The 23804-nt window shown below is 49.3% G+C and overlaps 1 protein-coding gene across 1 annotated transcript in view; it reads right to left on the minus strand.

Annotated features, from left to right (window-relative positions):
- A2ML1 (alpha-2-macroglobulin like 1) overlaps positions 1-19878 on the minus strand; it is a 38126-nt gene extending 18248 nt beyond the window's left edge. Inside the window, exons 1-13 of the mRNA XM_037912681.2 lie at positions 19533-19878; positions 17848-18031; positions 13813-13975; positions 12239-12291; positions 8558-8578; positions 7516-7675; positions 7149-7233; positions 6495-6618; positions 6006-6120; positions 5335-5444; positions 4843-5010; positions 1084-1314; positions 144-207 (exon numbers count right to left, since the gene is read on the minus strand). Coding sequence (XP_037768609.1) covers positions 144-207; positions 1084-1314; positions 4843-5010; positions 5335-5444; positions 6006-6120; positions 6495-6618; positions 7149-7233; positions 7516-7675; positions 8558-8578; positions 12239-12291; positions 13813-13975; positions 17848-18031; positions 19533-19600 — 1546 coding nt within the window. The 5' untranslated portion in view covers positions 19601-19878. The remainder of the gene's footprint in view (positions 1-143; positions 208-1083; positions 1315-4842; positions 5011-5334; positions 5445-6005; positions 6121-6494; positions 6619-7148; positions 7234-7515; positions 7676-8557; positions 8579-12238; positions 12292-13812; positions 13976-17847; positions 18032-19532) is intronic.
- Positions 19879-23804: the final 3926 nt, after the last annotated feature.

Below are 23804 nucleotides of genomic sequence, written 5' to 3' on the forward strand. Positions count from 1 at the left end.
GATCTAATATGGTCTCCTCCTGCCCATCTCAGCCCCTCCCACCCCTCTCCATGCTGCCGCCTTCAGGGCTCTGATTTGTCACTAGAGCCCATCACTGGAGGGGTTTTACTCCCCCATTTTAGGAGAGGAGGCTGCGGACTTACCACCATTCTTCTTGATGTCGACACGTTTCTGACCATTCCCGATGAGCTTCTGCTTCCCCACCACCTAGGGAAGGAGAAAGAGAGAGATCTTAGAAGGTGTTCAGGTCAGGTACCTTCTCCTATCTCCTCTCATGTCCCCCCCAAACACCACAGATCAAAGGTTACCAGCCATGGGACGGGTGAAGTCACATGGGGGACACTAGCCCTGAGAGAGGGAGGGTTTCAGACAGGAAAGGAGGCAGGTTGTCGGAGGGTTTTGGCAGCAGGGAAGGGGCTTGCATGTCCAGGGAACAGAGAGAAGAGGCCTGTCCTATGGGGACTGCACATTTTGTAGGGCGAGGGAGACTGGGGATGGTTTCTAGCAGTGGGGAGGTGAGCTGCACTGGGCATGCTGGTTCAGGAACTAACAGGAGGGAAAGGCAGATCATGGGGAAGTGTCCTAGGAGATTGGGAAAGGGGGTTCATATGGGAGGGCATGTCCAGACACAGGGAAGGGAATCCAGCACTGCAAGAGGCATATCGGGTAGCAACAGCATATCTGGGGAGATTGGGATGGCTTCTAGAAGGAAGGAAGGTGGATCCACCATGAGCAGATGTTTGTGAGGGTGAGGGCAAGATTTGGTGGGGAGCAGGCAAAGAGGAGTGAACGTGAGTAGAGAATTGCAAAGAAGGTAGGAGGGGGGTTTGCTGTCCTGTCGCAGGGGAGAGGGAGGGATCAGCAACTAGGAGGGGCTGGGCTGTCTGGAGGAGCTGTGAGAGGGGAGGGCAGAACAGGAGAAGAGGAGTTGAAGGAAAAGCATGTGCCTCTTGGTGTTTCAAGGGTTAAGTCACAGCTGATGAGAGCTACAGCCATGCATATCTTCCCCCTGCTCCCCAAGACCCTTCCTTGGAACGTCCCACAAGATCTGTCCCCCGTCCCCTGGCCTGCCTGGGCACTCACATAGAAGGAGAAGAGGATTTCTCTGGCTTTTCCTCCCAGATCTATTCGGTCAATGCTGTAATCCACCCGGACCACCTGCTTCTGGCCGCAGGGCAGCACCCCTGGCAGCCGCTGGATTTTGAGGTAGCTCTTGGTGGTGCTGTAGTATGGCTTCAGGTGGAGGAAAGCATTCAAGTAATATTGACTGATCCTTGTAGAGTCAGACACCAGATCCGCAAGCCTGAACCTTCCCTGGAAGAGAAATAAAGGTAATAATTATGACTGCATTTCTCCAGAGCGCTGTCAATGTTCTGGCCAGAACATGTATATATACACTGCCCTCTGCTGGATGGAATCAGTACAGCTCAATCAGAAGCTGTAATCCTTGTACATCTAACCAGGATTTTCCTCTGGTTTAAGCACTAGAGGCCAGTGCTTTAAGAGCAGAAGGGCCACCGTTCTGTTCTGGGGCATTCACGGATCTGTTACAATCCCACAGTGCTTTACAACAAGTGGGCTGGATTCCAAAAGACATGATTGTATTAGACATGAAAAGGGACCATACGCATCTAAAGCGGTATGTATTATCATTACACATTATAATATAGCAGGGGTGGCCCACCTGTGGCTCCGGAGCCGCATGCGGCTCTTCAGAGGTTAATATGCGGCTCCTTACCTAGGCACTGATTCCGCGGCTGGAGCTATAGATGCTAACTTTCCAGTGTGCTGGGGGGTGCTCACTGCTCAACCCCCTGCTCTGCCCCAAGCCCCGCCCCCACTGCACCCCTTCCCCCAAGGCCCCTGCCTCTTCCCCCGAGCCTGCCATGCCCTCGCTCCTCTCCCCTCCCCCCCATAGCCTCCTGCGCAGGTGAAACAGCTGACTGTGGTGGGCGGGGGGGAGGGGGCAGTAGGTGCTGATTGGTGGGGGCTGCCAGCAGGCAGGAGGCACTGGGGAGCAGATGGGGGGCTGCTGATGTATTATTGTGGCTCTGGCTCTTAGGCTCAGGTTGGCCACCCCTGTAATATATAATTGTTATCTATGTAAGGGGACTGTTGCCCCCTTACTAACATTCAGTGGGGGTGTTTTAGTTGCTAGCTCCCAGTACTAAAAAGGGGGAAGGGTCAATGGGGAATCAGGACTCTGAGACTGACAGCCCCCAGGAACAATGGGGAGAGGCCAATGCTCCAGGTCAGCTTGAATGACAGGGCGGGCAGGCTAATCAGGGAGTCAGGAGGCCAGGGAGGTCCCATCCTCCCTGTGAGCTGGATTTGCCTGGGTCAGACAGAGTGGGGCCAAGCTAAGGAGAAAGCAGGGGCCTGAGCCGAGCTGGGGAACGGAGCTGTGCCAGCCCCAGAGGGACCAGAAAAGCAGCCCAGAGAGAGCAGACCCTGTCCTGGGAGCAGAGCTGCTGCAACCGGAGCCAGAGGGGCCAGAAAAGCAGCCCACGAAGCACGTCAGTGCTGGGAGCAGAGTCACAGAAGCAGCCTGTAGAGCAGACCTGTCCTGGGAGCAGAGCTGCAGCAACCAGAGGCAGAGGGGCCAAAGAAGCAGCCCAGGGAGCTGGAGGCAGAGCAGCAGAGACTGAGTGGTGCAGCTGGGGCTGGAGCAGTCCGGAGCTGGGTGCAATGAGCAGCTGGGGAGAGTGAGGGGGACCCTGGGCAGCGGGCCCAGCACAGGGAGACGCCTCAGCCAAGAGGCTCTGCAGGCCAGGCTTGGATCGTAACTCCAACAGGGTGGGGGTGACACTGGGAAGAAGGGTCCTACCACTTAGAGCCTGAGAGCGTGTGGCCACCACCAGAGCAAGTGTCCAACCCACTGCATCCCTGCAGCACAGCCAGGGCCTGAGAAGGCGGCCTGGGACTTACAAGGAACAGCCTGTGAACTGCCCTGACATTCCAGAGACACTATTTGTGATGTTCCCTGCCACAGAGCGGGGTGATGTGTTTCCTTTCACCTTTCCCATTTTTCCATATTCTTTTTAAAATTAATTGTTGATTAAATAACTTGCATTTGCTTTAACTTGTATGTAATGGTCAGTGGGTCAGAGAAGTGCCCAGTACAGACAGAGTACCCGGGAGTGGGGACACCCTAGCCCCTGTCCTAGGTGACCACAGCAGGGTTGGATGTTGAGCCCCCCAGGAATCCTGGGCCCAGCCTTGTTGGGGTTACGAGGACTCTGCCAGACAGGAGAGTGGAAGGGGAGTCCTCAAGGGCAGAGAAGCCACTGGGTAAAGGAAGTGGGAGCGAGGTCTCAGATCCTTTCTCTAGCCCACTTCACCGGGGTAGTGCAGAAGCCAGGAAAGTTCCCCACAAAAGCGGGACTATTCCCCCGCTTACATCTACAACAAATGTATGTAATTTATAGATACAAAATGGCTTATAGCCTGAAGCCAATCATTAACTGCCTGGAATTATGAAGAAACCTCCCCAGTGGACAGTTAGAGCATAGCTGTCTGTTACTGAGTAGCAGCCGTGTTAGTCTGTATTCGCAAAAAGAAAAGGAGTACTTGTGGCACCTTAGAGACTAACCAATTTATTTGAGCATAAGCTTTCGTGAGCTACAGCTCACTTCATCGGATGCATAAAGTGGAAAATACAGTGAGGAGATTTATATACACACAGACCATGAAAAAATGGGTGTTTATCATACACATTGTAAGGAGAGTGATCACTTAAGATGAGCTATTACCAGCAGGAGAGTCGGCTGGGGGGAGAGAAAACCAAAGGTTTGGTTTTGGTTTTCTCTCCCCCCACTCCACTCTCCTGCTGGTAATAGCTCATCTTAAGTGATCACTCTCCTTACAGTGTGTATGATAAACACCCATTTTTTCATGGTCTGTGTGTATATAAATCTCCTCACTGTATTTTCCACTTTATGCATCCGATGAAGTGAGCTGTAGCTCACGAAAGCTTATGCTCAAATAAATTGGTTAGTCTCTAAGGTGCCACAAGTACTTCTTTTCTGTCTGTTACTGGATTTCTTGCTTCCACTCAAGTATGTGGCATTAGCCACTGTCGCAAACAGGATACTGGACTACATGGTGAATCACAGCACTGATCTGGTTTGGAAAGTCCCCTGTCCTCCATGTATCCACTTAGGCACTTATCAGATGTGTGAGATATGCCAATAAGAAAATTTAGCAGGGAGCAGACTAGCTTACTGGATGTCTAAAAACATGGATGTCTATCAACAGACAACTGGCTTCAACAGGAGCCATTAATCCTCACTGCTGGCATTTGTTTATCTGTAGATGGGGGTAGAGACCTAACAAGGCCAGTTTTCAGTGCACAGAGGTAGCACTTATCTGATGAAAATTCAGCAGTATCTTTGATTACACTTAGAGCAGGTCCTTGGGCTGGATGTTAGATGACCAGACAGGAATCTTTGAAAAACTGGGCTTTTTATATCCTAGAGTCACTCACCCACTATTGAAATGTAGCTGCCTGTGGGAAGGAGGGAGCCATTCTGCACCAGCAGCACTATACAACATGACCACAGGAGGGGAAGGGAATAAAGTCTCCTCCACTTGAAACAGCAGACTTTAGGATGGCAGAATGTACAGAGTTAAGGGACTCACACCTACCTCAGATAAACTCTGTATGATATGGCAACAGCCCTAGTGATGAGAATTACTCTCAGATCAAGGGCCTGAGAGATACAGAGAAGAGAATCTCTAGGGCCTACACAAAGGGGAATTATGTGGAGCCTTGCTGGTGCCCAATGTCTTTGTCAGCTCCTGGATGCAGCACTGGTATGCACTGTTCTTAATTTGACTCACCTCCAGAGAGACGTCACTTCTATTCCACGTAGCTGTGTCCAAAGTGAAAGTAGCCACCCCAGTGCTATCGGTGGTGAGATTTTGGTGGGACTGGGTGTTCCCAGCATTAATAACCAAGAAAACAGGCTGCTTCTTCAGTATGGAGCCTTCTCGGTCCAGGGCTTTGATCTGCAGGGAGAAGCAGGGAGAGAATCATGCACACATTCAACCAGCAAAATCTGCTCTTGAGGAGAGACTGACCGGAATGGGGAATCTTTATGAGAGACACTCAGTGGGGCCGAGAAAGCTCAGAGCAGGCTGGCCCCTTCTAAAGTGAGGGGTAGGGCTGAGGACTAGACAAGTAATCTCTAGGGAAAATTAAAAATGGGAATTTCTCTGAGACGATGCCACAGGCGCCCGTGTTTTTTTCACCTGCTAGAGGCATTATGTAAAGCACCGTACTTCGGCTGCCCTGGAAGATCACTCAGAAGCTCCACCCCATATAGATTTTACCTTCCCGCTGTAGGGGTACCCCGGGTGGTAGTAATTGTCTGAATCCTCAAAGCTCATTGACCCAGCTTCCTCAGACATAAACGCAACATGGGTAGCGTTTGCCTCCACACCTATGGGAGAAAGACAAGATGCACAGTGAGCCAATGAACACACGCAGTGGTTTGCCATACTCTGCCACACCAGGTTACAACAGAAACGTTTTGGGACCACTCCTCCCATCTAGCCATAAAGCAAGGGAGGAAGGCCATGACCCCCCCCCACCCCGACCTGTTTGCGATCCCCATGTTGACAACCTGTGAATGAGCACCATGGCTAAAGACTCCACTCTGATTGGCAGAACAGTCTCCTGCCTGCCGGTGACCAACCCATTTGTTTCAAAAGACAGTTTCAGGGTCCACTAGTGGCCAGTGGAATAGTCCACAATCCAAACAGCGTATACGTAGTGGGAAATGGCCCAAGCTGTAGTGGACAATGGGGCAGGCCAAGCATATGCCCACACACACCACAAAAACACTAAAGTGTTAGGGGTCATTCAGTCCATTTCAGAGATCACTCTGGGTCAACATTTCCTTCTTTCACCCCCACGACAGCTTTATTATAAGGAAGAGAGAAGCAATAAACACCCTCACTCTCACGCGCACACACACTACTTTGCAGATGCTAGGGTTTACCTGTTCCAGCTTCCACCAAAGTGGCTACCACATTTATACTGTGGCTGTACCAAGGGCTGACAATTCTGAAGAATGCCAAGTCCACGGAGGCTGAGAAACAACCGGTCTTATCAGTCTGGAAAAGAGGCAATGAGAATTGCTGACACTTGCTGACCACATACTCAAGGAACAAGAGGAAAGGAACAGCCACACTGTGATCTCGTCATAGGTCAGAAGCGAAGCAGTGGCAGGCTCTGTCAGAGCACAGAGGGGAGACATGCAAACACCGCCGGGAGTAGAGAAGCGTATGAGTCATCAGGAGGCACTACTGTCCCCAGGTCAGCAGTACTAAGCTAAATGCTCCAGTGCGATGCGAGGGATACTGTGCAGAAGTGCCCACTGCTCCTGGTTAGAATTTCTCCCTCTCTACCTCGTTCTTTTGCCCTGCCGTTCCTCTTTCCCTAGATGCTCCTACATCTCCATTAGACCATTTCCCAGTTCCCTCCTCACCTGGCCTGTGACATTCTGGCAGATGTCTGTGGGCTCTGATTCTGTCCTGTCCATGTACCAGGTATATGCTGTCCGACACAAAGAGACTTGGACTGTACCCTGGACAGGCTTTCCGTAGGTGTACCTGGCAGAGAAGGGAAACAGGGGAAAAAAACCATCTGCCACTGATGTTCTTAGTCCACTTCTGCCTTCTTCCTTTGCACCATGGTGTATGTGCCTGCTATTCCAGTCCTGGGCTCCGCACACAGCTCTGCCAATGCCCCTCAGTCCTGCCCTGCAGCCCCCCTGCTATTCCAGTCCTTGGTTCCCCACGCAGCTCTGCTGATATACTCCTATTTCACACACACACACACACACACAAAAACACCCGCCCCTTCCTACTCCATCCCTGCACTTTAACTGGGTGGGACACTCCATGGTTAATTTAAAAAAAAAAAAAAGTGTTCTGGGGAAGCTGCAGAATGCATAGACTTCCACATGGAAGAAGAGTTGAGAGCCACTGTAAATGCTTTCACCTTTTCCCTGAAAATCCTTACTACAACTCAGACCCCCTGAGAAACCCAAAGCTAATCCCTTACATCCACTGAGCAAGATGAGCCGATACATTTGCCCGTTAACTGTGCCCTCCCATCGCAAGAGCCCTGTGAAACATACTTGCCACAAACTTTCAGTGGAAAAGATGTATCCGATGTGAAGATCCGAGTTGGCTCAGTCACCACCACTTTGAATTTGGGCAGCACTGGGGAGGGAGAAATTGGATGCAAGAAGTTAAGAAAGGAACATGGTTGGCTCACTGTCACCCAGCTCAGGGAGCAGTGTGTATCTGCGTGTTGTGGGGGTGCAGCACGCCCAGAGACAGAATTCCCCTGGAGAGAAGGGCGGGGGGCGTCCTCTCTAAGGCAAGCGTTCACTTGCAGAGTCAGAATCAGGGTTGGATAGGGAGAGGGCTTCCCCTGGGACTGTCAGAGAGTGGAGTGCTAACTGCTGCCTCCTGGACTGCATGCTGCGCTCCCCTCCATACCGTACTCCTCCACGCTGAAGGTGCTGTAGGCCTTCCCACTGTCCACAGTGATGGTGTACGTTCCCAGGGGCGGTTCGGCTGCCAGCTGGAAGGACAACTGCACGATGCCTCGCACTGGTTTCACATTAAGCCACTGGCCAATCCGGTTATTCTCAGGATCCTGATGCCATGGGCAGAAACAGGATTAAAATGGAGCCCGTCTTCCCTGTTTTACTCCCCATGCAGCCCAGCCCTTGGGTAGACAGGGGCTCGGAGTGCTACATAGGCTGGGCCCCTGTAGCTTGGTGGTGCTCTGCATGACCATGCAGGAGACCAGGGTTCCAGGCCCGGTTTCTTGCTCTTCAGGGGCCAGCACAGGCTGCGAGCGCTCCAGAGGCTGAACTCTGTGCCCTGCACTGCTGGGTGGGAGACCTGGCTCCCATTCCCTGGCTTGGGCTCACGCTCCTGGAGCTGGCAGGGGCTAGACTTGCTGCTGACAGTGGGCTCGGGGCGCCCTAGAGTTAGCACTGTTCTTCGCTGTTGGTGACCCGAGGCTCTCCAAGGGCTGGTAGGGACTGAGGACGGTGCGGAGGCTGGGCTAGACAACCCCAGCAGATTAGCGCTCTGCACTGCAGGGTGGGAGAGGGAGGCTGGATTGTCAGCCCCCAGTTTGGGAATTCCCCCTGGGCAGCAGGAGCCGCTGCTGGAGAAGCCGGGATCCCCCAGGAGCCGTTTCCCTAGAGATTAGCAATCTCTGCCGCTGTGCGGGAGACCCGGTTTCTAGTCTCTGTCGGCACTGGTGGGAAGATTGGAATAGTGAGGGGGTCCAGTCTGGCGCCCCCTGCAGGTTGCTACTGTGTATTGCTGTGCAGAAAACCACAGTTCCAATGGTTTCTTCTCACAGCCGAGAGCTGCAGGAACAGGGCCAGCTGCCCTCCAGGGGTGGGTGCTTAGCACTGCCATGCAGGAGACCTGAGTGAGTCACAGTCTTGCTCGTGTGTGAGTGTGAAGGGAAAGGAATGGAAAACAGAGGCATCTCAGTATGCATATGGGGGCCACTGACCTTCAGCTCCACCAGCAGATACTGAAAGAGAAAACCAGAGAGAATTCCCATTAGCGATCTCTGTACTATTGCAGGGAACAGAACCTGCTGCATGGGCTGGGACCTCCTCCACCCTGAGAGCTGAGGCCAGATCCAGCCCTACTCTTAACTCCATCAGATTGTGCTCAGGGCCTGGGCATTCACAGCAGGAGCATCCGAGTTCTAGCCCTGCTGTTGCCATGAACTTCTGAGTTACCACAGTGTGCAACAGCGTTACAGTAACAATAGGACCCTCCAAGCATAGGCACTAACTATGTGGGTGCTCCGGGGTGGAGCACCCATGGGAAAAAAACAACAGTGGGTGCTCAGCACCCACCGGCAGCCCCCCGATCAGCTCCTCCCTGCCCAGTGCCTCCTGCCTGCTGGTGGCCCTGCCAATCAGTGCCTCCCCCACCCCCTTCCCCCAGCACCTCCCTCACGCCAGTGATCAGCTGTTCAGCTGCATGCAGGAGGCGCTGGGGCCGGGGAGGGGAAAAGAGCAAGGGCGGGACACGCTCAGGGCAGGGGTGGAACAGGGCAGGAAGAGGCAGGGCTGGGGTGGGAAGAAGCCTGGGGCAGTGTGGGGCGCTGGCACATTAGAAAGTGAGTGGCTGCGCCTCCCAGCAACGTGAGCTCAGATCAACCCTTCTTGTTCCTCACAAGGCTTGAAAATATGCAGCTAATGATCCCCACCCACTTTTCAAAACTTCCCAAGTTGCCTCAACACCTCCCACAGCAGAGGCTGCAGGCGGAAGAGTCCCATTGGGCAGCAATAGAGGAGCCTCGTGTGCCTTCCTCAGCTTGGTTGGCTGCTTTTCCCTGCTTTAGTTTCACGCTAATAGCTCTTTAACAATTTCCTAGGCAGCTTCCGGGAAAGTGGTTGGGTCACAGCTCAGAGCGGCTTCCCCTGTTCCCCCTCTGTGGCCCAGCAAGGGCACCCACTCCAGGCTTCTGGCTCCCTGGCTGTCACCTCTCTAGGGTGGAGAGGCTTCTTTCCCTCTTGCTCCTGACCAGGTTGTTTCCAGGATGAACAGTTCCCTTCCTACACTGTGATATCTCCAGCAAAATCAGACTGCCTAACCAGGCCTGTTTTACCCTCTCTTTAGAGCAGAGGTGGGCAAACTACGGCCTGGGGGACCGTCCTGCCCAGCCCCTGAGCTCCCGGCCGGGGAGGCTAGTCCCCAGCCCTCCCCTGCTCTTCCCCCTCCCCCACAGCCTCAGCGTGCTGCGCCGCCAGTGCTCGGGCCCGCTGCTCCTGCCGGGCAGTGCGGCGACGTGGCTAGTTCAGGCATGGTAAGGGGGTAGGGAGTGGGAGGTCCCAGGGGGGCAGTCGGGACAGGGAGCAAGGGGAAGTTGGATGGGGCAGGGGTTCTGTGGGGGGCGGTCAGGGAACGGGGGGCCTGGATAGGGAGCGGGGGTGTGGATAGGTGTTGGAGAAGTCAGGAGACAGAGAGAAGGGGCGGTTGGAGAGGGGGTGGGGTTCCGGGGGGGCAGTTAGGGGTGGGGCTCCGGGAAGGGGCGGTCAGGGGATAAGGAGAAGGGGGGGGTTTGGATGCGTCGGGAGTTCTGAGGGGGGCAGTCAGGGGGCGGGAAGTGGGAGGGGGCACATAGGGGGTGGGGGCCAGGCTGTTTGGGGGAGCACAGCCTTCCGTACCTGGCCCTCCATATAGTTTTGCAACCCCGATGTGGCCCTCGGGCCAAAGAGTTTGCCCACCCCTGCTTTAGGGTGTAATTACTACAGTTAATCTACTACACAGTTTTTGCTAAGCAAGCACATTTTATACTGAGTGCATTACAGAGAAAACATATTGAAAACCACGGAAAACCCTACTTGCATGTTAATAAACTAACCAGAGTTCACCTCCAACTCCAACAAGGGCTCTGGCAGGAGACCAGTAGCTTTTCCTGTAGTTTCAAGTTCCTAACACCCTTTGCTCAGCACAAGAACCCAGTCTTATGGGGGAAGTTAGGGGATAAGAGCTGAGGAAGCATTGCTCTAATGCCCCTACTCTACTTGTGCTACAATGATGACATCTTCATCATCTGGATCCATGGGAAGGAGGCCTTTGAGGATTCCACCAGGATTTCAACAATTTCCACCCCACTACCAATCTCAGCATGGACCATTCCACACAAGAGATCCACTTCCTAGACACGACAGTGCAAATAAGCGATGGTCACATAACCACCACCCTATACCGGAAACTTACTGATTGCTATATTTACCTACATGCCTCCAGCTTTAATCCAGACCACACCACATGATCCATTGGCTACAGCCAAGCTCTAAGATACAATCGCATTTTCTCCAATCCCTCAGACAGAGGCCAACTCCTACAGGATCTCTATCAAGCATTCTTAAAACTACAATACCCACCTGGTGAAGTGAAGAAACAGACTGACAGAGCCAGAAGGGTACCCAAAAGTCACCTACTGCAGGACAGGCCCAACAAAGAAAGTAACAGAACGCCACTAGCTGTCACCTACAGCCCCCAACTAAAACCTCTCCAGTGCATCATCAAGGGTCTACAACCTATCATGAAGGACGATCCCTCACTCTCACAGACCTTGGGAGACAGGCCAGTTCTCGCTTACAGACAGCCCCCCAACCTGAAGCAAATAGTCACCAGCAACCACACACCACACAACAGAAACACTAACCCAGGAACCAAACCCTGCAACAAACCCCGTTGCCAACTCTGTCCACATATCTATTCAAGGGACACCATCATAGGACCTAACCACATCAGCCATACCATCAGGGGATCATTCACCTGCACATCTACCAATGCGATATATGAGCTCATGTGCCAGCAATGCTCCTCTGCCACGTACACTGGCCAAACCGGACAGTCTTTACACAAAAGAATAAATGGACACAGATCTGACATCAAAAATTATAACATTTAAAACCAGAAGGAGAACACTTCAATCTCCCTGGACACTCAATAACAGACTTAAAAGTGGCTGTTCTTCAACAAAAAAACTTCAAAAACAAACAGACTCCAATGAGAAACTGCAGAACTGGAATTAATTTGCAAACTGGACACCATCAAATGAGGCCTGAATAAAGACTGGAAGTGGATGGGTCACTACAAAAACTGATTTTCCCCTGCTGATACTCACACCTTCTTGTTAGCTGTTTGAAATGGGCCACCTTGATTACATTGGCCTCATTAGCATTACAAAAGTTATTTCTACTCCTTCTTGTCAACTGTTGAGAATAGCCCACTTCCACCTTAATTGAATTGGCTCACTAGCACCGACTCCCCACTTGGTAAGGCAACTCCCATCTTTTCATATGCTGTGTATTTATACCTCTCTTCTGTATGTTCCACTCCATGCATCTGATGAAGTGGGTTTTAGCCCACGAAAGCTTATGCCCAAATAAATTTGTTAGTCTCTAAGGTGCCGCAAAGACTCCTCGTTATTTTTGCTGATACAGACTAACATAGCTACCACTCTGAAACAGGAAGGGAGTTTGCAGAAGGGAGCTGGGATTTCCCCTTTGGTTAAATTCAAACTCTTGCAGCTGCTGAGAGATCCCAGATTGGTACTCTGGAGGTATAAAGCCCTCTGCCCCCAGGGCAGAAGCAAAGAAAGGCTCTCCCCACACGCTACCTTCTGTCTCCCTCTCTCCTCTTCCCCTGCCACATTTCTCACCTTGTCATTCAGTGGGATGAAACTGCTGTTCAGAGTGACAATTCGAAACCTCACTGCAATGGGAAAAAACAAATAAAATGCCTTTAGACTAATCTTCATGTGACAATCTAAGCCTATTTCCCCAATCCCGGCTGTATACACAGGTTCGAGGCATCATTTCAACATGTTCCCTGAAGCCACATAGTTTCTGAGGCATTAAGTATTTGAGGGCTTGACAGGCTTTGAAGACAGGGATGGGGGGCGGGAATATATGGCAAGGAGAAAAAGAACTCAGGAGGTATTTTGGGGAAGTGCAGTGTGGAGGTGGGTCTAGCATTGGTTCTCAACCAGGGTCTATGACCAGGTTCCAGGGAGTCCACCAAGGACCAAGCTTCAGCTTCAGGTGTCAGGGCTCAGGGTCAAGCTCCAACCTCATGCGATGGGGCTCGAGGAGGGAGTGCCACCTCCACCCCCGACTCACCTCAGTGGGCCACTCAGCCTGTCTGGATGGGGGGTGCAACCCAAAATTGCAGCATCACTGCAGAAGAGAGATCTCCCCCTGCCATCAGAAGGGGTTGCCTCACAACCATTGACTCCATGAGTAGGCAGCAGCTAGCCAAGGAGGCACACCACTCCTCTGCCCTGCTGCATCAGCACTGCAGGGAGCACAGCCAATGGAAGGCAGAAATCGGAGGGGTGACCCTCTGGGCTCCCCCCCACATCACCTCTGGTTGGGGGTCTGCAGGTTTGTCTATTTAAGTTTAGGGGTCCCTGCGTTTAAAAAAAAAAAAAGTTGAGAACCACTGGTCTGGTGTTTCCACTTCATCTGCTTTACGTGGTTCTGAAGAGATGAAGCTGAAAGGCAACAAGTGTTTTCTGCGTGAAATGGGACAAGTTTATTTTGGCTGTGTGGGTGGAACCTGTGAAACCTTTTAAGAAAAATAATCCGTTTGTCAGGGGTTGTGAAATGCGAGAGAAAAAAACCCTCTCCTTAAACAGGCCGTATCTCTGCCGATAGCTGCTCAGCTTCTCAGGAAGCTCCCTGGAAGGGGAAATGCTAGACTAGTTGCACACACCAGCAGATACAATGGCATTGGCTTACTCACGCCAACATCTGCGAACGAACACCTCTCCAGACATGTGTACACTTGCAAATTCACATATGCACACTGGTGCAGAAACACACATAGCCCTTCGGCTACCATGCACTCTCACACTTGCAGAGCTCTGCACATGCCAACCTCTCGGCATGAATAGATCTGCAGACACGTACTCACCTGAGGGTAAACACGGCTTATGTACCAGCTTGTAGCCAAATACCTCGCCATATGCACCTGAAGTGTACACGTATACATCTGCAAACTCACATGCACCAAAAACCACTTGCCCATGCACACGCACCTGCGAATACGAGTGCATACAAACACATGCAAACACAACACAACAGTCTCATCTGCAAGTTGTGCTCATTTTCACTAATGCAAAGAAAAAAACACTCACAACTGCACCTCTCTAGGAATATATGCACACACCCAATGACACATCTGCATGCACACACAGAGAAAGGAAATCCCTCAGGGCAGATCCCTTCTTACCCAACTGTCCAGGCATATAGATGGGCTTGTCAGTCTGCACAAAAGTACTGTTGCTGGCCCTCTCGATCAGGACTTGTTTCTTCTCAACTATCTTGCTCCTGCTCCCACATCCAGACAGCTGAATGGTAGCAACTTCCTCAGTGCCCCCTGAAGGTGGGGGGACCTGGGGTACACAGGAAACAACATTAGGAGAGTTAGGCACAATCCTTGGAGGAGGAAATTAATGATCACATTGCCCACTAGTGAGTAATCCACAGAGGAGATAAGGAACCTACTTCTGCGGCCAGCTGAGGGACTTCTCCTTTAGCTGAAGAGGTCTGTGTTCTTGGAGCCCCTTCAACTCCAAGAACACACATGAGAGTGTGACTTATATGGTAGTTGTGGCTGCTAGGTGCTGCAAATGGATTTGTTACTGTGGAAGTGTCAAGAAGCTGGTGAAAGTGGGCTCCAGCTCTCCCCCAAGTTATTGCTGGGTGAAGAGTATTTATCAAATCAAAGATGTGTTGAGTTAGGGCTTCACCAGTGCCATTAGCTGCACAGAATTGGCCTTGGTCATCGTTCAATGGAGCCTGTGGCTCCTTCACCAAGCATCAAAATGAACACACACCTAGAGCAGTACCAAATACTAGGGCACGTGCGGGGAGCCACCAGGCATGAGGTGGGAAGAGGAGGAAAACACAGAGAGAATCTATGGGCACTAATAATCAACACAATACCTACTTCATTACTTGACCCAGGCAGCCCAGCTCCACCCTGCCAATGACATCAACATCACGTGCTGCCTTCCTCCCAGAAACCGTTACACTTCAATTACTCCGCATTAATGAGTGGGGGGGATAAGAGATGGAGAGTAACAGCTCGCTTTTCAGTGATTGGCATAGCACAGAGCACAGTCTTGCACTACTGCAAACCAATACCATTTCTCTCTCTCTCTCTCGTTGTATTCATGTGTGTGTGTGTGTGTGTGTGGGGTGTTAAAACAGAGCTGGCTCAATGGGTACGTGCCCATGAGCCCATTGCCCAGCTTCCTTATTTATCATCATTTACCACCACCCAGAGTTTGTTTATAATAAAACGCTTTGCAGAACATGTGAATTGCAGTGGGACGCGTCTAAGGGCTGTGACACGTGTGTTGACATTGGCACAACATAGCTTGAGGCAGGAAGCGCTTCTTGCTACTGTGCCACAAAAACCTTTCCCAGGGGCCTTATTATTGCTGGACTTGCTCATGAACCGCACCTGTTAGTGCGTGTGCGCACACCCTGCCAGTGCACTGCTCTGTACCACGAGTGAGGATCCTGGTTTCAGGCTTCTAGAACTGCATTCTGGGGCCTGGCTTTGGGCAAAAGGAGAACATATACACATGCATAAGAAAAGAAAATGTTTTCATTTGCCTTTCTCATTGCCCCGCATACATGAAGTGGGTGTATATCAAGTGGGGTCCACTGGGATCAGTCCTGGGTCCGGTTCTTCTCAATATCTTCATTAATGATTTAGCTAATGGCATAGAGAGTACACCTATAGAGTTTGTGGACTATACCAATCTGGGAGGGGGTTGCAAGCGCTTTGGAGGATAGGATTAAAATTCAAAATGATCTGGACACATTGGAGAAATGGTCTGAAGTACTCCACTTAAGAAAGAACAATCAGTTGCAGACATACAAAATGGGAAATGACTGCTTAGGAAGGAGTACTGCAGAAAGGGATCTGGCGGCCACACTGGATCACAAGCTAAATACGAGTCAACAGTAACACTGTTGCAAAAAAAAAAAAAAAAAAAAGCAATCATTCTGGGATGTATTAGCAGGAGTGTTGTGAGCAAGACACGAGAAGTAATTCTTCCGCTCTACTCTGCTCTGATTAGGCCTCAACTGGAGTGGCACGGGACACAATACATTTCAGGAAAAATGTGGACAAATTGGACAAAGTCCCGAGAAGAGCAACAAAAATGATTAAACGTCTAGAAAGCATGACCTATGAGAGAAGATTGAAAATATTGGGTTTGTTCAGTGTGGAGAAAGAAGACTGAGGGGGACATGATAACAGTTTACAAGTACATAAAAGGTTATAACAAGGAGGAGGGAGAAACATTATCCTCGTTAACCTCTGAGGATAAGACAAGAGGCAATGGACTTAAATTGCATAAAGGGCAGTTTAGGTTGGACATTAGGAAAAACTTCTTAACTGTCAGGGTGGTTAAGCACTGGAACAAATTGCCAAGGGAGATTGTGGAATCTCCATCATTGGAGATTTTTAAGAGCAGGTTAGACAAACACCTGTCAGGGATGGTCTAGAGAATACTTGGTCCTACCATGAGTGCAGGGGACTGGAATAGATGACCCCTCAAGTACTCTTCCAGTCCTACGATTCTATACTTGTTACATAAATTAAATTACCAACAAGACATGGTGTTATCAGGACCCCTTATCATACCATTTTGCAGCCTAACAAACAGCTGCGTACTTATGGTGGGCTTTTCAAGTTGCCACATAGCTGTGATCCAGAATCTCAGCCTTCCTTAAAAATATTAAGCCTCCAGCCCTCATGGTTGTGAAGAACACCTTCCAAACACGAACAGAGTTGCAAACAACCTTCTCATTTACCCAGCATCCCACTGCGTTTCCTCCCTCTCCTCCCTGCTTCCCCGTCACTGCAATGGAGTAAGTGAAAAGTGACCAGAATTTACCTGCCTGCTCCTTTTTCTCTGGCTCCTACTCCCTCCCAGCAAACTAGACAAAGGCTCAACAGAGGTGGCTTGGAGGTCTCAGCATAGGTGACCTGAATGTACCCCTGTATTCACACCCTACACACTATTGTAATAATCTTTGTACAAAGTATGCCTTGTAAAGTATTGTTTAAAACCCCAAATTACTGATCAGTATTGTCCTGATAAAATATGCGTAGCAATATTGTATATTAACGCCATACAGTGGAATCTTATAACTTATTAACACATGTTCCAAACTGTGGTTGGCAAACAGCTCTGTCTCAGACAAAGGAATGTGTGCTCTGCTTAATTTTCATTTAAGCAGTAAACAGAGTCAAGCAGGAAGGGACACAAAGGAAGCTCTAACAGGTGAAAGAAAAAAGCAGGGAACATCCTTCCCCCATAGACTTTTTGTCTCCTGGTAACCAGCTGGAAATGTTTTTCAAGAAAGAAACTGAAATTACAAAAAGGAGGGACAACACCCCAAGGCACCCCCATCTCTTTCCATTGCTTCACACCTGAAACAATAAACAACATAGCTGTTGGACTAGGGGGAGTGGTCCTGACCTCACAAGTTTGGTCAGTAAGACTGCTGAAAGCATGTGATGAAAAAACTTTGCTTTGATTTTAACGTAATTTGTTAAGTTAGGCACCTGTTGCATTTTATCTTTCTTGTAACCATTTCTGACTTTTATGCCTCACTACTTGTACTCACTTAAAATCTCTCTCTATGTAATTACTTAACTTGTTTTATCTACTCCAGAATGTTTAAATTGAAGTGTTTTGGAAACTCCAGTTGGAGTGGCAAGTTGTGTGCATATTATTCCTTTTAAAGAAATAACAGACCTAATATAGCTTATATAGTCCAGGAGAGGGCTGAGCAGTACAGGACATACGTTTCTGGGGGGAAACCTAAGACTGGGGGTGTGTTAGGGTTACCCTGCAGGGTCACCCCTTCCTGGGGATCTACAAGGCTGGTGAGAGCCAAAGTGTAACCCAAGTGTGGCTGGCAGGCTGCATACACACAGACACTCAGGGTGCAGCTTGTATGATGGAAGGCTGTTTCTGAGTGACTCAGGTGGGAGCTACTGCTGCAAAGTATTGCAAAGCACCCAAGGTTGCAGGGCAGGGTTACGGAGCTGCACAGAAGTCTGGATTGTACTCTAATACGTCACAACAGGTATTTGAATACCAAGGCATGCCCTTCTATACCAGTCACACCAGTAAAAATCTTCACACAGGTGCATTAGCCAAGCCAAGCAGTGAGGAAGCTCCACAAGCACACCCGCATCCAACCCACATGATTTGAAAGTCCCGCAGACACTTACAGGGAAGCTGAAGCATTTGAGCTGTCTCCTCTCCCAGATGAACCTATCCAACAGCTTGTAGGTCTTGATTTTTGTCTCCAGGGTGATAGTGAGCAGCATGGAGCTCTTCACATTACTCAAGTCCATGCAGACCTTCTCCATGGAGGGATAGCTCAGCCGCGCTGGCACCACAACCACATAATTCCTTGAGCAGGGAGAGAGAAAGAATCAGAGGGAAGGATTTAACCATGTGTGTTTCTTTTAAAACGTTCCCAGGGAATCAAGTTCTCTGACTGGCTGATAAACTGTACCAACCTAGCTGGCTGCTTGTGAACTTAAAGTTGCTTTATGCAGAAGCTTCCTTCCCTGGCAGGGGAGACAGGCTGAGTTTCTCTCCCCCACCATGCTCCCTCGGTTTCACAGGTGTCACCCCTTCCTGGGGATCTACAGGAGGTGGTCAGGTGCACCACAGCAAACACCTTCTGGCAGCCTCCACAGGGAGACACACCCATCCCTCATTGGGGAGGCTTGGAAAATCTCTATCTCTAAAGGGGAGGGGGGTTTGAGGCTGCCTTTATCAGTCTTGGCTTTCCAATCAAAGCAGCCCTTTACCAGATTCTGTTTCCCTCTGTGACATCACAATAGTCTCCCTGACTACTGGTGGTAATGTTGCACTGCATGACAACATGCCTTATAGGGCTGCAGTACCTTGGTCAGCTATCTCTGTGCAACCATCTTCCATTATCACAGTCCTTCTCAGTGAAGAAACACAAGGACTGGACAGAGGGAGGGATATGGGAAACCAAACATGAGGAAAACGATCTCCAGCTGGGACTCACTCCCACACCCTGCAATTCTTTGCCTAAGAAATTACTGGTCCTTTGTGACTCCCTAACTATCTCCCTAGCAACAGCCAGTGGTATCACAGAGGATGATATCATCGCTTAAAGAGACAGATGGGGAGCGAGAGGGGATGGTGTCAATATGAAAATTTCACCTCCACTTTGGAGGTGTAAAGAACAAGGGAAGGGAGAGAAATGCAAGGAATCAAGGAGAAAGAGACCCCAGACCTGGTCTTATAACTCAACTGATTTCATCAGGGAGTCTCCACCCAGCACTGACACCAGACTTCTGACAGCTTTCTCTGTCCCCCACATGCTGAACCATAAAAAAAGCTCCAGCTTCTGCTCTCTCCTGCCTTGTCCGATCTTACTCCACTTAGGGGTCTTGGAAAACCTGCCTTGATTTCCCCACTCCCTACGGACTCCCTCACAGCATTCACAACTGCTCATGCGCACCCCCAGCCACTGGTCCCTTCCTCCAACAAGCTGTCCCTCCTCCACCTACCTGTTCCCCCTCTCCAACCAAGTACAATTCCTGGTCCCTCATATCTAACGATGTGCCTGCTTCCCTGACTGTCAATTAATATTCCCTCTTTCCCATCTGCCAACCATTATCATCACACCCACCCCTAACCATCACCCTCAAATATTTGTCCCAACCTCCTTGCTCCCACTTCTCATCCCCTCCCCAACAATCTGCCCCCTCAATCCACCCTGGGCATTTGTAATGCCTCTAGCCACCAAAGTGCTCTCCACTCCCCCAAACAGCAACTTGCTTCTCCCTCCCAACCCCTTGCCCTCTTCCTCCTCCTTCTCTCCACAGTCAAAGAGCTGGAGCCAGTCCCTAACCCCACAGTGACTTACGGGACAGGGTCATCCGTGACAGCAGATTGGAGGAGTCGGGCCAGGGTGCTGAAGAGAAGGAGCCACATCTCTGTGGGGACCTGCCACAAGCGCCGCCCCAAAGTGAGCTACCTGGAAGCCTCTGAGCTAGGATTCAAGTTGGGGAGCAGGAAGAGAGAGAGAGAGAGAGAGGAGCAGAAACTAAGCTGCTTTCTCTCTGGCTCTCAGTTTCTGTGGTGCCGGTCTTATATCCTCATTCTGTCAGGGGTGTGACTCTAAAGATTACTCCTTGCCCAGTCACCTATGGGAGACAATCCACAAATCAAGGGCTGTAGGAGGGAGGGTGCGGAGTTCAGATTTAACCCGTGAAGGGAACTTACTCTGGAATGGAGATGAACGAGTTCTGGAAAGCTGGAAAAGCCACTTAAACTCAGGCCCTTTCTCTCTGAATTTGCCAGGACCAAAGAGTATATACATTATGTGTGTAAGTACAGTATGTGTAGTGTGTGTGAGAGAGTGAAAGAGAGCTTATATGTACATAGAGCAACACTGGCTGCAGAGAACTAGCTAAGGTCCCACTCCTAATCAACATACAGAAAAGAATATGCAATTTTGTCAATACATCAAACACTCCCTGCACTAGGGGATTAAAAATTAAATGCAAATGAAAACATGAGCCACCCAATATAACATCACTCCCAGATTATAGTTTCCTAACCAGTGATGCAAACAACCTCACCTCAAACCAAACAATGCTGAAGGTACTTAACCAACACCTAAAGCACCAATATATGAATCACCTGAAAGAACAAATTAAGAACAGTTAAAAAGCCAGATTGCTACAGAGCCCCGCAGAGAATTATCATACCAGGGCTGCATTTACACGAGCAAACTTCAAAGCCAGAATTCACCTCTAGTGCAGCTCAACCAATAGGAGGAACAACAGCTGCCAAAACCTGTATCATAGGCAGGACTCAGACATTTTTGCCCCCTGTCATCTAACACTGTTCTGAGCAGACATACAGTCGAGCTCTGTCTAGATGCCATATATCACGGTTCTGTCTGTATTACAGCTTCCATTCTATCATTGCTATTACTGGTGGAGCTGCACTGGTAGAGAGTTATGGGTATGTTTGCTAGTATAGACAAGACTGAGCAGATTGCTGTAGCTCCTGTAGGCCCCATCCAGCTGACAGCTAGGACCCACTGTTTAGGAAGTACACAGCTGGCAGAAACTAGGCAAAGATACTAGAGCGCCTAAGGGACAACAGACTGTATTAAACCACATTTGGAATTTCTAGGCCAAACCATTTTTGAGATAAGATGGGACATAAACTCTGGTGGAAAATAGCTATACAGTGAGATCATACCAATATTAGCAGTCTAGTATTTCCCAAACACCTTAACTGATTTCCCTCAGACTTTCAAGGGAAAAAGATCAATCCCAGCCTAAGCTCATAATTGTGGCAAGCAGATCACAATTCTGGCATGGGTGCAGTTACAAGGTTGTAGGGAGAAAGCCTAATGGAAATCTTGCCTCTGCTTTATCTCTGTGGAAGCAACTAGTGTCTCTTCATAATACTGTATGGTAAGTGTGAGAAAGTGCTATGTGCCTGCTCTAAAATTAACATGCATACCTTGAGGAATAAGGAAGGGTAATATAATGGAAGACAGGATTATGTACACAGTACATTATGTACAGGATTATGTACACAGTATCTAGTTCTTGAGCAGCTGGACAGGTGACAAATCTAGCCAAGGGAAAGTACCAAGTGGAATGGCTCATGCCAAATGAGAGAAATTGCAAAAGAATTTGCATAGAGATGACATATGTACAGCTGAGAAATCCTTCCACTGTTCTGAGTGATGTGTTTCTGCAGCTGATCTACAGAATAGAATATACGGACTTCATTGCTTATTTAAGTTGAGGAGATAAAAATCAAATGATATTTTTATTGCTGTATTCAGGTTAAATCTCCTGCATCCAGTGCATTGGCATGAAAGTTGGCTGCAATAGTCTGAAAATTGAAAGTTTCAGATTAACATGCTGTTTGCATCCCTTAGTTTGTATACTTTCAATGTGTTTTTATATCCAGTCACACAGCTTCTCATGTTCTTTGGCCCAGGAAGCTTCTCTTTCAGTACAGTTTGCTCACATCTAATGAACTCAATGAGATATGTGAATGGCTTCCAAAATTAAAATCCTACCCCTAAGCCTTGGGCATCCTCTGTCAGCAAAATCTTCTTTTCCTCCTCTCATCATGATGTAAAGGTTTTAGAGGAAGGGGAGGGAGGGGTCCTTGTGCTAAATCAAGATGTGGCAGGTTGCCAGTATTCTCACTGCACGTTCCAGCCAAGAGGAAGTCACAGTCCTCAAAGTAAAGCTGAAAATTCATGCACCACACCTGCTGCTGAATAACACTCAGTTACAGCTGGGTTCCTGCACTCCAGAGAGGTAAAATGTGCAAGGGAGACAAGTGGATTCAGTGCATGTTAGAAAGGGTTCAGTTGTTACTGTTGTAAGGTACAACTTCTTCTGAAAGACACCAATAACTCTCGTGAGGTCCTGACACACTAGCCCAGTACTTGCAATGATCTCCCCTCCTTCAGTATCTTGGCTTGTACATTCTTCTTCCTTCAGTATCCCTCTCTGTCCTTTCTTGAGCCAGAAATCAAAGGTTAACTCTCTTGACCCTTACAGCTAAAGTGCTCATCAGAAACTTGGCCTGCCTCAGTGCAACAGCCTCCCGTCTGAACCACTGCCCCAAAATGAAGGGTTTCATTTCCCCCGCTCTGAACAGCCTGAGCAATCCATCCTCCCAATCTGGGCCCCAACTCAAACTGCTTGCACTAGTGGTGAAAATCGTCCCTCTCTATGTACATTGTTTGATTTCCCCTTCCAGATTAGTATCTTCTGAAATTCTTAGCACAGTCTGCAAAATACCGGGAAGGTCTGATTTAAGTGATTTCCTTTATTTCAATTTGTGTGCATGGATTTGGCATTCAGATTCCTAGAAAATGAAAGCTGCTTATGAAGTCACACATCCTTTCTGTCCCAGGAGTCCTATGAAGGATTGTTCCCTGTTCACCAGGGCTATGTTCAGTCCTAGTTTTATAATTTAAGCAATAAGGTTTCCACTATGTCCCTTGCAAAGACTATTCCACAATGTAACAGAGGGCAGGACAGAGGGGCATTGACAGAGCTGTGTGGGGAGCCCAGGGCTGGAATAGCAGGGAGCTGCAGGGCAGGATTGAGGGGCACTGGCAGGGCTGTGTGGGGAGAATATATAAAGCAATATTCTTAGCTCTCAGCTGAGCTATCAGTATCTTACTTTCACAAGAAATGTATGTTTCTCGAGAAGGGGAGATAGGAAAATGATCAAGTATATGAAAACTGCTAGCATAGAGGAGGGAGAGGAAATGTTTAGGGTGGAGGACTAGGTGAAACTGAGGAAAGGGGAGAAATTTCAAGATAGATCTCAGGATATCCTTGCTAATAGGAAGATTGCTTAGCTGTATTAGGCAGTAGAATACTCTCCCCAAAGGAGAAACTCCATAGTTTGGGACATTTAAAACAAGGACTAGATGAAGCCCTGGAGAACAGTGTGGGGAACAAACCTGCACTGGCCAGGAGGGAAAGAAGTGGAGGGAGGAGAAGTGGTGATCTAATTCATTGTTTCCAGCTCTATAATTACTGCGAGTGTCACTTCTACCTCTAGATAGACAAGGTGGGCGAGGTAACATCTTTTATTAGACTAACTTCTGTTGGTGAAAGAGACAAGCTTTCAAGCCACACAGAGCTCCTCTTCAGTGCACAGCCTTGAGGAGGTTACGGAGAAATGGCGGATCATGAGGAGCACTTCGAGGGCCAAATCTAGAAGAGACACAATGGCACCATGGCTGCTTATGGCAGGCCTGATTCACAAAAAACAGTGATAATGGAAGACCTGATAGGTGCAAAACCGTTGGCAGCACAAGATTTGCAAACCTGTTATTTTGAATTCTGAAAGACAGGATCTAGACTGAGTTCTTGAACCATTTTTGCTTTAACTCCTCACCTCCTCCCAAGGGAGGTTCCCTTATAAAATATTTTCTTCCTAAATGGAAGTCTCTGCTCTACATGAGCGGTCTAGAACCCCCCAAACCTGACAAAAGCTACACTGGTGCAAGTGGATGCCTTCGCCATTATTCTGCCATTAGAATTTCTCTTACCCTGCTACATTTTTCACCCTCCTTTTTCCAGTAGAATTTCTCCCTCTCCCACTCTGAAGTATGAAGCAGTCTTGGCTTTCC

Source organism: Chelonia mydas, chromosome 1 (assembly GCF_015237465.2).
Source record: "Chelonia mydas isolate rCheMyd1 chromosome 1, rCheMyd1.pri.v2, whole genome shotgun sequence".
Taxonomy (NCBI): domain Eukaryota; kingdom Metazoa; phylum Chordata; order Testudines; family Cheloniidae; genus Chelonia; species Chelonia mydas.